The 15,962-nt window shown below is 37.6% G+C and overlaps 1 protein-coding gene across 2 annotated transcripts in view; it reads right to left on the bottom strand.

Annotated features, from left to right (window-relative positions):
• Positions 1-1,461: 1,461 nt before the first annotated feature.
• Positions 1,462-15,962, bottom strand: part of ITIH6 (inter-alpha-trypsin inhibitor heavy chain family member 6) — a 48,718-nt gene continuing 34,217 nt past the window's right edge. The window contains exons 10-16 of one of the 2 annotated variants that reach the window (XM_072430421.1): positions 15,014-15,043; positions 13,156-13,212; positions 11,526-11,570; positions 9,822-9,935; positions 9,124-9,504; positions 7,466-7,709; positions 1,462-2,238 (exon numbers count right to left, since the gene is read on the bottom strand). In XM_072430421.1, the coding sequence (XP_072286522.1) occupies positions 7,468-7,709; positions 9,124-9,504; positions 9,822-9,935; positions 11,526-11,570; positions 13,156-13,212; positions 15,014-15,043 (869 nt within the window). In that variant the 3' untranslated portion in view covers positions 1,462-2,238; positions 7,466-7,467. Of the gene's footprint in view, positions 2,239-6,219; positions 7,710-9,123; positions 9,505-9,821; positions 9,936-11,525; positions 11,571-13,155; positions 13,213-15,013; positions 15,044-15,962 lie in introns of those variants that run through there. The other variant, XM_072430420.1, reaches the window with a different exon arrangement.

Genomic DNA, 15,962 nt, shown 5'->3' with positions numbered 1-15,962 from the left:
GCTAACAATGTGCCTGCACATGCACAATACAAAGAGGAGTTTACTATAGGAGGGTAAGATTTAGGTTTCTCAGCTTGCAGCATTTAATGGGTTATATATATTACCAAACGTTTTGTACAGGAAAGCAAATTGATAAATATCCTACGACATAAAATAATTAAAAATTTTAACATGCCCATAAAAGACAACCTTTAAACTACTTATTAATTTTTTAAACAGGAATTGTTTAAATCTAACGTTTTCACAGCATTATTTCTGTTGAGAATGTTTATTTTGTCTTCATTGGCATATGATACCCTCAAAGGTATTCATGATTACAAAGAACCCTCTGTATTTTGGGTTTTAACAAAGTGAAAATGAGGTAGGGTGGAAGCTCCAACATGGACTAGTTTTCTTTAGCCCCTTGGGACTCCTGTAGATGCGATCTTGGTCTTCAGCCAGATGTTGAGTTGCGTTGCATTTCTCCCAAACATAAAGTGGACCTATCACCAAAACTATCACCGTTTTATATAATGTTAAACGTTAAACTTCTTTTCTTTTTTTTTCTTTGGTTTAAAACCCTGTTTTTTAAAAAAGAAAATAGCAAACCTTTGTGTGTTTACTCCACCAGCTTTGTGTGATACCTACGTCACGTATCACAGGAGGCCTCTGGCTGCTCCTTCTGCGCATGCCTGAGATTCGCCAGGTTCAGAAGGGCTTTTTCCTGCATGCCCCGTGAGATCGGCACTCTTTTTTCGCATTTACAGCAGGCTACATCACCTGATCCCGCATCTGCCCAGTTCAAGATCAAGTTACATAGCCAAGAGAAGAAAGAAAACAGACAATGATGGCGGATGGAAGCCAGATGGATGGCAACAAATGGATGGCAGTAAAAGGAGATTCCAGGACAGAGTGGGACCCAATTCGGGAAAGTAAGGCTTGTTACATTGCAACAAAACCAATGAAACTCCAAGGCCTCCCATGGTATAGCTGGGAACAGAAACAGGGAGGTTTATTCTTTAATGCCTATGAAGACACAAGATGCTAAGGACTACATGGTTAGCTGATCCCAGGCATATAAGAAATTGCTGCTATGCCTCTGGGAGTGGCAAACTGCACTGCAGGTCAATGTGTTAGTATGCATTGCCCTTGCTTTTGTGGTGGTGGTTTAGTTCTCTCTCAAAGGAAGAAAAGCATCTGCAAAATGCAACATGTCACCTCCAGGAACTGTGCTGCAGCCCCATGGCAATGTAGGTGTAACAGCATGCAAACACTTGCACAAATCACAGATCTGAAAAAGGACATAACCTGTCGCCATCTATCTATATCCATTTTTGAAATTAACATTTCAATAGCCTAAATAGAGCTGATTGAAATAATTTAGACTACAGAAAAGCAGGAAAAGCAAATACCCTCATAGGCTTTCACCGTCTGTATCTGTCTGTCATTTGCAACCCCTATTTAATGTACAGCTCTGCGTAATATGTTGGTGCTATATAAATCCTGTTTATTAAAAATATTAATATTTGTCTTGCAAGGATAGATAGTGTGCTATTTGCAGTAAATATATTAGGTAAATATATTTTTCTTAAGTATAAGAAAATAATAATTATAATGAGTTTTTATGAGAAATGATAAGAGAAAAGGGAAGTGGTACCACAAAGGAACAACTAGTGAATGAAATGAAAAAAAATTGCAATAAGGCAGACAAGCCTATTTTATTGTAGATGGGACATCGACTACCCCTTCGCCCTGAATGTACCTAGCTGGTTACAGTTTTTTAATTTTTGGGTTTTGTTCTGCTCTGAAAGCTGTTCCCTGAAAACCCTCTGCCCCACTGTCATTTAAACTCCACACACTTTTTATTAAGAAAAACCAAATGCCCCTTTACCCAAAGAAATTCAGGGTCAGGTGATACACCAGGTCTTGAGTCTTCTTTTATCCTTTCTGCAGAGCTATTGGTTCCCCCTTTTGCCTACATTGCTCTATGAATGACATTGATATTTTGCATTGGCTGTCCGATGGGGGGTCCTCTTGGATTCTAGGAGACTGACAGAGCATGGTGATGCCAAAATGAAAGCTGGCAACAAGAGCATTCTGTGGTTAGCCTTGACTCATGTAGTGGATCACTGGTCTTCACTCCCAAACGCCCCAGAGGGTCCCATGATGGCAGGTCCAGTTGGGTTCAAAAGGTTTTTTTGGAAATAAGTGGGAGTAGTTGGTGTACATTTTCCCAAAGATGCGGTTTAAGGTTATTATCTGTTAAAAAAAAAAAAAAACACTTTATTGTTAGGATCAACTTTAACAATACCAGACTAAGAGTTGTGAGAAAATGTATTTTACCTCCCTTGGAAATAAAATCAACATACATTTTGTTATCGTATTTATTTTTTTAAAATGATGAATTACTCCAAGCTTTATGTAGGACCTCCTATGATTCCTCTTTCCATTTGGGCTGTTTTTTATTTTTTTTTTGTTCTTCTTTCTGTCCAAGTGATCCCCCACAGCTTCACTTATATTGAAGTCAGAGCTCAGAGGTGGCCAATCCAACACTGTAAGTATTTCATTTTCCACTCAGAGGAGGTCACAGCTGTATTTGTTGTTTGTTCAAGGTCACGATTATGTTAAAAGATGAAATTGTTGCCAGTATTTTTTTTATTTTACTGAAGGTATAGTATGCCGAATCGAAATATATATACATACAGTACGTTAACTTTTTATACTCCATCAGTGTTGACCAGGTCTCCCCTATTGTTGACATACACTTTTAGACCATGAAAGAGGCAATGTCATTCTTCAAGTTTTCTACATTTCAACCATTTTTTGTCTATACAAACTAATTTGTTTCACATATCAGATTTAAATTTGTCTATAAGAACTGTTACCATTGGATGCCATTCCATGCTTTTTGTTTTTTTTTCTAATCAATGTCTCTATTACTTGTTGCTTGGTATCTTAGCTGCAGCATGGCCTAAAAAGCTTCTTTTCATCATTAAAGTATGTGCTTTGGTATAAGATGACCTTTGAAACAGAAGTCCAGTCTTTTTACCTATTTTTACTGTCTTCCTAATATGCATATCTGGGAACTCATTGGCTTTTGACCGGAGATGCCAGATTTTCACTTAGGCCTGTGGTTTTTTTGATGAAAGGCTGCTTTCTCTGGCTGCCCACTGATTGAAAGGATGGAAGCATGTTGAGCCACGTAGAGCAGGAATTTTGAAACCTGCTGGGAAGATATTTCGCTTTTACCTCCAATTGTGGGCAAAAAAAATCAGCGAGAGGGGGGTACGTACTGAAAATAACCATCTTTCATCATACAGGCATCATCTAGGGAGTGTTTTTTTTGTCTTCCCTTGTCGTATGACATATATGTAAGTATGCAGCGGGAGCCTTTTAGACCCCCCTTTTCCTCAGCTCTCTACCTTCCTACTTGCTGGCTCCCACTAACCAACATGTTGATTTCTTTCTTACATTTATTTCAGGGCATTTTCTCTTGCCATTGCCGCTGTTATCCGCATTTTTTACTGTCTGTTGCTAACAAACTCCATGGTGCACCACAACCATTGGCACTTTTTTACTGCTGTATTCAACCATAATATAACTTTTCCACCTGTCTTCAGATTAATTATTGTAACAACAATCTTCCTTTAGGATCATAAATTATATACTTTTGTTTAGACATCCTGGGTCTGTACCCTGGGACTGTTACTGACTGCTGCCATCTTGAACATAATGTCAGAGACCCCAGAGCTGTCACTTGAGTGACACTCTATTGCAGGGTTTCTCAACCAGGGTTCTCTGGAACCCTTGGGTACCTCCAGAGGTTGCTGAGGGTTCTTTGAGCAATGAGCAATTTGTGTCTCTCAGGTCAGTTTAAGTGACATCAGTGATCTTTTTGGCTATCTTTAGGGTGACATTCTTCCCACTGTGATGTACTGTGAGCTGTGGATATAATAATTATAGCAGGGCTTCGCTAATACCTGAATGTTATTTCAAGGGTTCCTCTCTGTTTAGTAAACACTGCAACCTCATTTGATTAACATCACTGATGGGAAATTACAACTAGTTGGGGTACTAGTACTTCAAAGTGAAGTTCAGATTTCTTCCAAAAATAGTTCCAGCACCCTCTCCCTAGCTCCCCTCAATTTATGGAGGTTTTTTACTATACAACAACCCTAGGTCACCACCACCTACCTTCTCTGACAGCTGTAGATTGCCATAATGGGCCTGACTTATCAAAGTTTTCAAATTCTGGAAAAGATATACCATCATGGGAACTAATACCAAATGATTTTAGGAAATCAATTCCAAGTTTGTTGAATCACCCATGATAGTATATCTTATCTAGCTTTAATAAATCAGGCCCATTGTTTGCAACCTGACTGATTAAGAACTAGCCCAGTAGACCAAATTGGGCAGTGGCTGTACTGCAGAAACATCGCTTAGTGAGATCTGTAGGACATTAATATGTAGGCAGCCTTGTACTAAATGTATACTACCTAGGCTACAGACAGCATGAGAGAGGGTACAGACCTGCAAGGGGTAGAACATTTCTGTATTGAGGGGGCAAGAGAGGTTGTACATTGATGTTCCATGACCACCAGATAAGGTACAGACCTCAGGCCAGACATTAAAGTGTACCTGCTGTATTAAAATTGAACATAATAATGAGTTGTTCCCTAGCACTATGTGTAGTTTTAGGTTTCTTTGGGGTTAATTAAAAGCTTGGAAACTCAGAAGCTCTATTATGTAAATTCTAACTTCCCCTTCAAGTGTTCCTGAACACGGTACAAGAGTCTATTAGGTGGTCCCACTAACTATTGGTGAGGAAGACAGTAAAAGGTCCATATGTCAGCTTCCTGGATGAAGTTCATAGGGCTTCCAAGGCACTTACTAGATTTGCAAGACATCACATTTGCCATTGTTGTTGTTGTGAGAGAGTATACCAAGTTTTACATCAGTACATTATTGCTTAACCAGACATAAATTCTTCAAACTCACCAAAAGAAGACTATACATGCCTTTGATTTGCTTTTAATAATCTCTGCAGTCCAGGATAGTAAGAATGAGGCCTTAATTTTGAGGCCTTAAGATAGGGAATGTTTTACACACCCCTTTGAATGTGCTATATTTAGGATTTTGTACTCATTTCTGAAGTAATTGGTCTAAATGTCTCCAGGTTTCAATAATGAATGCTGACTGCTTTCAAAGAGAGCTTAGGTTTGTATGAAATTTCATAATGGTGCATTAGGAATTCTAACCACTTCAATTTAGTGGAAAACAATGTATAAAAAAAGGTTTTTGAAAATGAAATACTTAATAAAAAGCCACCTATTGCTACTTCAGAGATTTTTTGATTCAGTTACCTTCTGGATGAGTTCTGTTAAGGGGATTTGATACTGGGCATTAAAAATCAAGTGTATGTACCCATCAGATCCCCATAGCAATTAAGGATGCTTTAGTGTTTATAACATGTCATGGAACTGGAATATGTCTTTGTTTTTCTCCGCTAACCATGGTGTTTTTCCTTTTGTCAGTTCCAATATTTATCCTTTATGTGATAATTGAAAAGTAAATAAAATATAAATTGGAAAAAACATCTGGAATCAAAATCAATAAAAATACACAAAGCGATAATTGGAATTACTATTTTGCATGCTATAACTGTACTATATTTTGCATACTATAATATGCATGAAATGTTGGTGTGAAAAGGTTAAAGGGTTTGTAAATGTTTGTAAAAGTCCTGCACAGAGAAAGGGGCTAAATGATACTGGATGTCCTCTGGCCAGGAAATAAGGGGTGCCTCTATCTGACTTTCTGCATCTTATAATGCACAATACGAATAGCACAATAGCTCACAATGTACAGATAAATCAATAAGTACAACTGTGCAAGACTGAGGTTCAGCTTTAAATATTTAAAATGTGCCTGATAGTAAATAGCCATTGGAGAAATGTTTTTCAACCTTTTTAACTTTGTGGAATAACTTTCAGGTCTTCAGGGAACCCCTGCTATAATTACTATATATACATCTCATAGTACATTAGCGAACAGGAACAATAATTCCTTCGTGTCACTTAAACTGACCTGAAAGGAACAAATTGTCCATTGCTCAAGGAACTCCTTGCAACCTCTGGAGGAACCCTGGGTGAGAAACACTGGTTTGGAGAATGAAGGCCATTTTTGTACTTGTGTACTGGAGTGTATTTTGGTATACGGTAGAGAAATGAGATTCAATTTCAGTAGAGTGTTATTTTATATATTATACTAAACATTCTTTGCATTTTACAGGCTTTTCAATAGGACATTTTATACATTTCCATAAACAAACAGCTCTGCTGTATAAATATATATGTAGCATTAAAGTTATTCAATTACTACACAGTAAAACCTTATGGCTAGAATAAAAGATGATGGCTTAGAGCTCATGCACACGGACATTTGTTTTTTCTTCTGTGAACACAGTAGTGGTTAGTTGGGGGAACTACAGCAGCCAGAATAGGAAACACTACCAGACACACATCCAAAACCAAAGCAAGATAACAAAGTTTCAACATGGTGCCTGCATAATCTGCTAGAGAATTTACCTTATTTTGTTAAACCTTAACATGGATTAATTTATGGCTAATTTCAGACTTTCAATAAATTGGAGCGGCATACTGCGCTAACTGCTCCTATTCAAAGAAATAGGGGTAGTTGAGAACCAACTTGGTAATACCAATTTGCATACAGTTGCTTTTGCATTGTGTTATGGTTTCTCAAGAAACATGTTGCTTCTGGCCATGCGGTTGGTTTTCCTTTGAACTGCATGACCTGAATTGCACCACCACTGTGTGCAAACATGTTAACCTTTGGTGTGGTTTGCTGCTCCTGGGCTCATAGAAGTAGTATACTATTCACCCCGGAGTGACTAACCACCAGGTTTCAAACTGCACTTCTGAAAGAAGCCCATTTAAATCCATGGGCTGCTAGGGAACTAGAACAAACAAACAATTGGACAAGAACAATCTTTTTTCCCCATGTGCTATGAACTACAACACATCTGTGTTGTAATGTGCTAAGGTGCCATTTACAATGAATGGCAGGTAATGTACTAACCCACATAACAAGCAATAACATGTGTGTTGTGCCAGTTCACAGACCCTTAGTGGGAGATAATCACCATACAAACAAACATAATATATGCATACTGTAAATATCCGTGTGCATTAGACTTCAATTTGCCCTATACGTGACAACAATTAGTGTGTACATAGCACTTTAGGCACTACTGGCTATACATAACCTGCTGACAACATGGGAGTTAATAAAAGCCAATTTCTGCTCTTCCCCAATAGAAGATGCTTTCTCTGTATTCTCTCACAAGTTGCCTGGCCAATAGTATTTACTTTATGTCTTATCACCTTGCAGACTGCGGTCGCGTACACATAGGACACTTCCATTTATGATACTAGTTACACAAGTCCATATGCCCTCCTGGTACCTTTACATCTTCTGGAGGTCAGATACCACATAAGACATGTAAGGTCCATCTAGAATTTGCTCAACATCCGTGTGTTTGACCAGCCAACATTTGGACATGTGTGCCTGAGCTGTTGAGTCTTTCAGGGTTTTCACAACAAGAATAGCGGGAGCTGTGTAATTATTCATCTTCAGGACTGCTGACACATTCAGATCATTGCTCTGCTTCCGCTTAGTGACTTCTATGTGGCTGTTTTGGAACTGACCTAAAGAAATAGACAAACTGGTTGAACATTTTTTGTAGAAAACCTATAAGAAAACCTTTTTTTGGTCATTATCCTTTATCAGGGGTTCTTGACAAAGAGTAATTTTGTTTTATCCACCTTTGTTTTCTTGGGTGCATATACCATGTATATCATGATAAAGCCCAATACAAGGGCATCACCCTATCGCCCATCCTATTGTGTGTGAAATTCCCCCACCTACTAGATTGTAAGCTCTTCGGGGCAGGGTCCTCTCCTCCTGTATCACTGTCTGTATTCAATCCCTATTTAATGTACAGCGCTGCGTAATATGTTGGCGCTATATAAATCCTGTTTATTAATAATAATAATAATAATAATCATTAGGTGACCAAAAATATTTTTGGATGATGGTGGCTTCTTTTTGGAGATATTGGAAAACATTTTTGAACTCGGTTCCCATTAAAGAAATTTCCCTCAATTCCTGGTGGGTGGGTATTAGAGAGAACAGAAAGTGAGCATCAATCTCTACAATTGGGCCACAAGCTGCATTTAAAACATGATGGAGATTCTAATTATTGTTCATGCTAGCCAAAACTGAAAGAAAGTTTTGGATAGAATTGTGCTTCAAAGCAGAGGTTTAATCTGATTTTGCCTTCCTTGGTTTCTTATTCTTCCCATATGAAGATGTTTAAATAAACTTTTTGTTTTCATCATATATCACATTTCAGGTCCAGTGACATAATCATTGTGTCCCTGTGTTCTTCAAAATATACAAGTTAATTATGGATGAAGAAAGGGTCTGTCATGTGCTATAGCTACAGGTAATAGCTATAGGTAATGCCAACATGCAATGCTGGGCCTCCATGATTAAAAAGGACAGAAATCCAATGAATAAAAGGGATCATCAGTAGGAAAGGAGTAGGTGATGTTGGGTCAGCCATGTGCATCAGCCAGCAAATGTGGCAGGTTCTTTGTGACCTGCTGCAGGTTCTAATACATATTGCAAAAAGCTCTCAATGTGCAGTAAGCAGTTTCCTGTTCCTTTGCATCTACACTTACTTCTAGGTGGTATCTATGGAGGGAGTTATGGTTAGCTATGGCTATCTACTATATAGTGTATTTATTGTAGCACTACTTGGGATGTCTTTTCACCTCTAAGGAAGCTACAACAATACTGCATTTCTGGCAAGATCAATAGGCGTATCTCTATGGTATCAGACATCAAGGACAGTAGGCTTCAGGATGTTGGTTTTGGGGGCAAAAGGTTAAGAGTGCATGCAACTTTAATATTATTTACCCTCATGATTTCCCCCTGACTTGCCATGTATCAATAAAAATATTTGCATTTGTAAAGGGAATGAATATTATGATTGCCCTCCACCGTGTATATTGTCTGCATGCTGTGACACTGTACTGTAATGTTACAATGCCTCACCTAACAAGCCTCCAGTGTTGGAAGACAAGCCATCTCCTCTTACTATGTAGAAGCCCAGGTGGTTCAACTGCAGGTACGTTGGATGCTGGTAATGATGAAACATGATCAACAACTCCACATTGCGCCCAATCCATATAGTGATGTTGGTTGAAGGATAAATTCTTATGGCCAGTCTGGGTTTTCGTAGCACAGCAGGTTGATTAACAGGGAGAGTAAGTTTCTTTTCCCCTTTAAGAGTCAAATTGTTCAGAGTTATGTTGATGATGTAGTTGGACCGGGGATGGTTAATGGTGATGGTTACAATGTTGAGGTAGGTTCGAAGCCGGTCTTCATGGCCAACTCGTGGTGGGGCTTCTATCAAATGACCTTCCACAGTGATACCTGTGTAGGATAACACTAGATTATAATTGCTTTATCAAATAACACATCCAATTTTATTTGGCAAATATGTAGGGCCCTGCTTTAAGGATTTATTTTACAGGCTAACCATAGCTAATCATTTCATCAATCTGTGTCTTTTTAGGCATGAGACTTCATCAAGTCAAGATCCTAATTTTTACATATCTTGCACTTTTCTGGGTCAACAACCACTAAACAATGGGCTATCACTAACTCACCCATCATTTAAAATAGGTAAATATGTCATCTGATACGTATTACTTTGAAAAAATAAATGCATGCCTTCATGATATGCATACCTGTAACAGGGTCTGAAAGGAGGTTTAAAACATCCCCTGGTCGTCCATCCAAAGTAAAGCACAGCTTCTCCTGGACCTGGGGCAAATTCACCATAAAATGTGGATCTCCATCAACTATTAGGGTAAGAGAAAAATACTTTCAACAATTACATTTTAGTAACAAAAACTCCAAAGAACAAGAAATTACAATTGGGGAGCTACTCATCTGTACAAGAAACACTGACACCCTTTTACCATTTTTAACCTTCTGGGAACTTTGAGTTCTCTGCAACCCTACAAGGACAGGATCTAGAAAGTACTTCAGGTGTGCACTAGCGGTGTACTTTCTCAGGGCCGTTTTACACAACGGTGTTCTGCCATAGGCTCAACCACATTCATGTGAATGGGAGAAATTGGGAATATAATTTGACATGTGGCTGCGGCAGATCGTGACACGATTCCAAAAAGTTCCACAGTGCTTTTGGACACATGGTTGTTGCTTGAAGCCACACTGACTTGCAAATCTTATTGCCTGCAAATCAGTTTGCTCCTCTCAGCTGAAGTTTGCTGTGTACCCAGGAGCTGCCATCCATGCAGTTTGATTTGCAGGTTTAAAAGAGCTTGTACTATGTAGCTTTCCCTCTTTCTGCTTTCTGTACTCACCCACTTTCAAAGTAGTTTTGAATCTGACTGATTGTAGTGATACAGTTTTTCATGTATTTTTGTATTTGAGAGACAGCAAGGAGCCTACAGTGGGCAGGTTTAACAACATTTTTCCTGCCCTAAAGACAGGGGTTCTCAAATCCTGGGATGAACTTGTGCACAAAACTAGTGTCTACATAAAAAGAAAAATTGAGAAAGTGGTCTGTGCCCCCTGTGGGTCTCAAAGACAGAAAGAGGCGACGGTGCCCTCCTAGCCCTGGTTCTGTCCCAGAGATTCAAGTAATTCTGACAAGTTTAAGCAATCTGTATTACACAACACTTCATTTAAAGTATCAATAAAAAAAAATCAACATATCTTTTTTATTTTATGATTATTATTATTATTATTATTATTATTATTAATAAACAGGATTTATATAGCGCCAATATATTACGCAGTGCTGTACATTAAATAGTGTAATGATACATTGCTTACTACTTGATATCATTTGCAGAGAACAGAATATCGTTTACGATTTTGGCTACAATTCATGCTCTGTTCAGAGTACCTTCCTTTGTAGCCACCCCATTGTGTTGTGGGGAGCTAAGAGTACCAATGTGAACACCCCCATCCATTATACACAATGCAAGGAATCATGGGAAGTGAAGTTTTCTTATAGGCAGGAAGTTAACATTGCAGCAGTTCTGCTGCCTTTCAACCAGAAAAAGTAAAACTGCCAGCAAAATCATTTTTTTTATTACTTATTTATGATAGCTTGTTATTCTTTACAAATACAGAATCCAAGATCTGGTTTAAAAGTTTTTTAAATGTTAACAGGTTTATTACAAAATGTATTGATGAAGGCAAGTAAATTCAAAGCATGACAAGTATGCAAACCCTGCATAATTTTTGTATGGGGTAAAAAAAAACATTGACATAAGCTAGGATTTCTAAAGTAATTGGATGTGAATTACAAGATACAAAGGAAAGGTTTACTGTAAAGAACAAGATAAAATATCAAGATACCAACAAACACTGGCATAAAGGGTACCAAGAAGGTCTGATCTCTGGAATTTACTCACCGGAGGACATAAAAGTCTGAAGCATAGGTGCACCAGCAGGAACTCCTTTCAAGAGAGGGAAACAGAATGTATAGTTATTGTATCTGACAACAAAGACGTGTCATTAGTGTGGCCAATGGTGGCCTGACAAATGGCAGCAAGGCAACAAAAGCTAACCATACTCTAAGAAAGAATTGAATAGATCACAAATCAATTTTAAAAAGGAAAATTTGGCTCTATTTACAGTATCTGAGGATCAAAAATTAAATAGGCTGTGTATTTTTTTTTATTAATTTTGTAAATTGGCTAACTATCGCATCAAAATCTAAACCTATTTTTGTTTAACCTCCCTAGAGGTAACCCCGAGTGTGACTCGGGGTAGAAAAAAGTTTGCTAAAAGCGGTAACCCCGAGTCACACTCGGGTATGTAAACCTATGGGAGGTATTAGTAAATACAGCCTTACCTGATCCGCCGGCGCTCCGCATCGTCCATCGCCGCGATCTCCGTCTTCTTCTTTCTTCTTACGGCCAGCTTCTGCATCCGATGAGTCACCGGTAATTTCCCTGTGACGTCGGAGCGTGAGTACGTTGCCGGCAGGGCGGGGCGGGGAATTCAAAATCCATTTGTATTGCAATTAAATGCAAAATAACTGTATTGAATGCAATACATTGGATTTATACGTGTAAAATCAGTACATTGTTTTCAAGAACATATATTTTAAAGTATATATATTAGTATGAGTATAATATGTATTTTTTTAAATAAAATTATTATAAATTATATTATTATTATTAATTTTTTTAAATAATTTTTTTTAATTATATAGATTTTTCAATTCATTCAATTTATTATTTTTACATGATTTTGTGTTTCAAACTTTATTATACTCATACTAATATATTATACTGTAAAATAAATTTTCATGAAAAACAATGTAACGCTTTTAGACATATAAAACCGGAAATAAATGAAGTGCTAGGGAAGTTAATACTATACAATGGTAAAATCACTGTAATTCAGATAAAATATTGACCAGTGGATGGCACATCAAATACTTGCAGTGAATTTCAAGAATAATTTCAATTGATGGTTATATTGGTATAAACATATGCTTGCATGGTGTATGCCTAGTATTGCTTGAGATCATCAGGTAGAACCATAAAAGTCTAGGGCAGAAAAAGACCATGTGGGTCCTCAAATAAAAAATTTGTTTCCAAAAATCTTTATAATGAGAGGGTAGCACGGTAGCCTTTGCAGTACTGGCCAGGACACTATCTGCATGGAGTTTGCACTGGTTTCCTCCCACATTCCAAAAACATACAGTTAGGTTAACAAGCAAAATTGACCGTAGACTGTGGTAATGACATGTAACTATGGTAGGAGCATTAGATTGTGAGCCCCTATGAGGGACAGCTAGTGACATGACTATGGGCTTTGTACAGCGCTGTGAGATATGTCAGCCCTTTATAAATACTGTGTAATAATAATAATTAATACAGTTGCCCTGGAGATTTTTCTTGACGAAGTTAGATCCATGAAAGATTTTAATATCGTCTTAAAAAATCTAATGTGGACATTTATTTGTGTAATAGTGATCTCATAACAATAAAAAAAGGTGGTCATATAAATCAACCTCAGCAGGTATCTTACCATCATAGTCAATATCTGGTTCCAGGAATGGGTCAACTATCATTTCGTAATCAGAATCTGCAAATCCAATACAAAAATTTTAATCCTTTAAAATACAACATCTCGTAAATTACATAGACCAGTGCTGTCCAACTGCAAACTAGGAGGAGCACAAATAGGCTAGGATTTTCATTTTCTGACTCTTTATAACCCACAGACCTTTAATATTACTATAGACAAATTACTAAAAATGTGTGCTGATCCTTAACCTTGAGCACTGAAGTTGGACAACCCCGACATAAAATTATTAGTCAAAGGAAACATGCTGCTTTTTTTTAAATGGGCCTTTTTAAAAGGAAAGATTGGGATATTTGCCTAATGCCAGTGGTGTGGTATAAATGGTGGAACTGGTGCTGGTGGAACATTATGACAATGTCATAGATCAGCAGAAAAGCTGATTTGTCTCTTGTCTTTGGGCCTCCATGTGGTCCCTCCTAGGTTGTTGTTGCAGAGGACATGGTGTTGCCAGATCTCACCTGAGTGGCAGCTACATGGCCAGACCCCACTCACCCTCTCAATCAGCCTCAATATGTATCTGTGCTCAGGCCAACAACTGTTTCATAAACAATGATTAAGCTCCAGTTCCATATCATGTTAGTAACTGAATTTACATCTCTTTGGTTACTACCAATGTATTTTTGACTATTTTTGTTCTCTGCCCAAACTAACCTTGGACTAGCCACATTTTTATAATTACTGTATTTTCACCAGGCTCAGGTTCTGTCCCTGAATAGCTGACATCTGCATGTGTACACCCACCAGAAAAATCCATGTCTCCTTGCAGGGTGCATTGGTGAATACCTGATGGATTGACGTCTACTATCCACTAACTGTGACAAATGTGTTTGCTTATAGACCTAGCCCATGAGGATAAAGAACATTAGTCTTTATCATGAGGAATCTGAATATTGCAATCTTGTTCAGGTTTGGCCTAGTTCATAAGAGGATTTTTTAATTTAGAATGTTGTGTCAAGTCATAAAATTCCACAATGGAGTCGAATTACTAAGTAATCATTAGCTTTCCAAAAATTTTGCAAACAAATTAAATAATTCTCTTTGCTAAACAAATTCTCTAAACTCCCTTTGAAACTTAGCCCCATTGATTCACAAGTATACAATGTTAGAGTATAACAGCATATATATGCAACACATTCCATTGTGTTTATACTTAGGGGTGCTGCTCTAGCAGAGGTCTAAAAAGGAACAGTGTTGGGCATCTCAAAACACTGGTCCACCAGCCAAGCATAATGTAAAACAACAGTCTAGGGGTCAGGTACTTCTCTGTTCGCAGATTAGGTTTTCCCCACGTTACATTAGTATATCAATTCACGGGCCCTGTCTGTTAGATATCTACAAAGTACATTCCACAGTGCGTGGCTTCATTCCTCTACTACCACCCACTGATATTATTCCCTTGTACCAGTTTTGCTGTTAGCCCAATTAATATATATGGAATGGTTATAAAAATATAATATTAGTTAATAAACCACAATACAATGGTCCAATGGGATCACTTGGCAGTCAAATAATGTGTATATATAAAATATATATTCAGTTTAAAGCTATAGAAAACAAATGGAGCAATCGACTGGAAGCAACTGCTGTGCATTCCTATAGACCAGAGCACAGTGGCATAGTGTGTATATATATATATATATATATATATATATATATATATATATATATATATATATAACATTTATCTGATGTCACTAGACAGCTTTAAACTACGGTAAACACTGTTGTGTCAATGATCTGGCCCAACATACAATCAAATTATCTGAATACTGCACAGGATATAACAGGAGACTTTACTTACCTTCAGTAGAATATGTTTTACTGCTGACACCTGAAAAATAAATATAAATATATCTAAAAATATTACCTTGATTGGTATAAAAAAATAAGCCTCATAAGACACATAGTTACTAACTAAACCAACTGCAAAAATACAGAAAAATCAAATCTTTCACATGCATACTTGCACCGTTTTTCTTTGGCATAAACATTTTTAAACAACTTTTAAGCAATATATAACTCAATAAAACTCACCAAAGCTTAGCAAAAATGTAGAGAATGATGATATCAATACTTGTTAAAGTGTGTATAACATGCAGCAAAAGAAGCTCCTAAACCCTCATATGGATGACAAATGTCAGATGATTGTTGCTGGAAACAATCTTTTGTGATCATTTCCAGTGACAGATGAATGAACGAGCACTTTACACACAGGACTGTTCTGCTCTCTTAGGAGGAGAGGGAGGAGGATGAGCGAGCAGCACCCCACTGTGCCCTGCTCTATAGGAATGCACATCAGTTGCTCCCAATCGATAGCTGCATTGGTAATGATAAGGAGGGACTGCTTTACACATCAGATTTTCACTTGAGACAAATATGACCATTTGTTTTAAGATGTGAATCATCTAGCATGTGTATGCAACTTTAGTCCCCTTTAACATATTGATTTTTGTTGCTGTTGGTCTAGCTGGGTACAAATTGTGCTTTTTTTGAGCTACAAAGTATATTAAAGCCATAATATAGGGGGAATCAAGGTCTCCTGAAATGCATTAGCTGACGACTGTGTTTGGTACGCAGCAAAAAATTCTGGTATTATATGTTTTTGTCTTATTATGGATGATCTTTCCTTTCAATCCTGGTATAGAGAGCTGCCTCATAACTTTGGACTGTACCATTGGTGATCCAAATAATTACCAGAGAATAGAACACTAGCTCAGCTAGCAAAATGCCCCCTGCTATAAACACCAAAA

The sequence above is a fragment of the Pyxicephalus adspersus genome, chromosome Z (assembly GCF_032062135.1).
Source record: "Pyxicephalus adspersus chromosome Z, UCB_Pads_2.0, whole genome shotgun sequence".
Taxonomy (NCBI): domain Eukaryota; kingdom Metazoa; phylum Chordata; class Amphibia; order Anura; family Pyxicephalidae; genus Pyxicephalus; species Pyxicephalus adspersus.
Note: the sequence above shows the minus strand (reverse complement) of the source record. Positions and strands in the feature narration are given on the sequence as shown.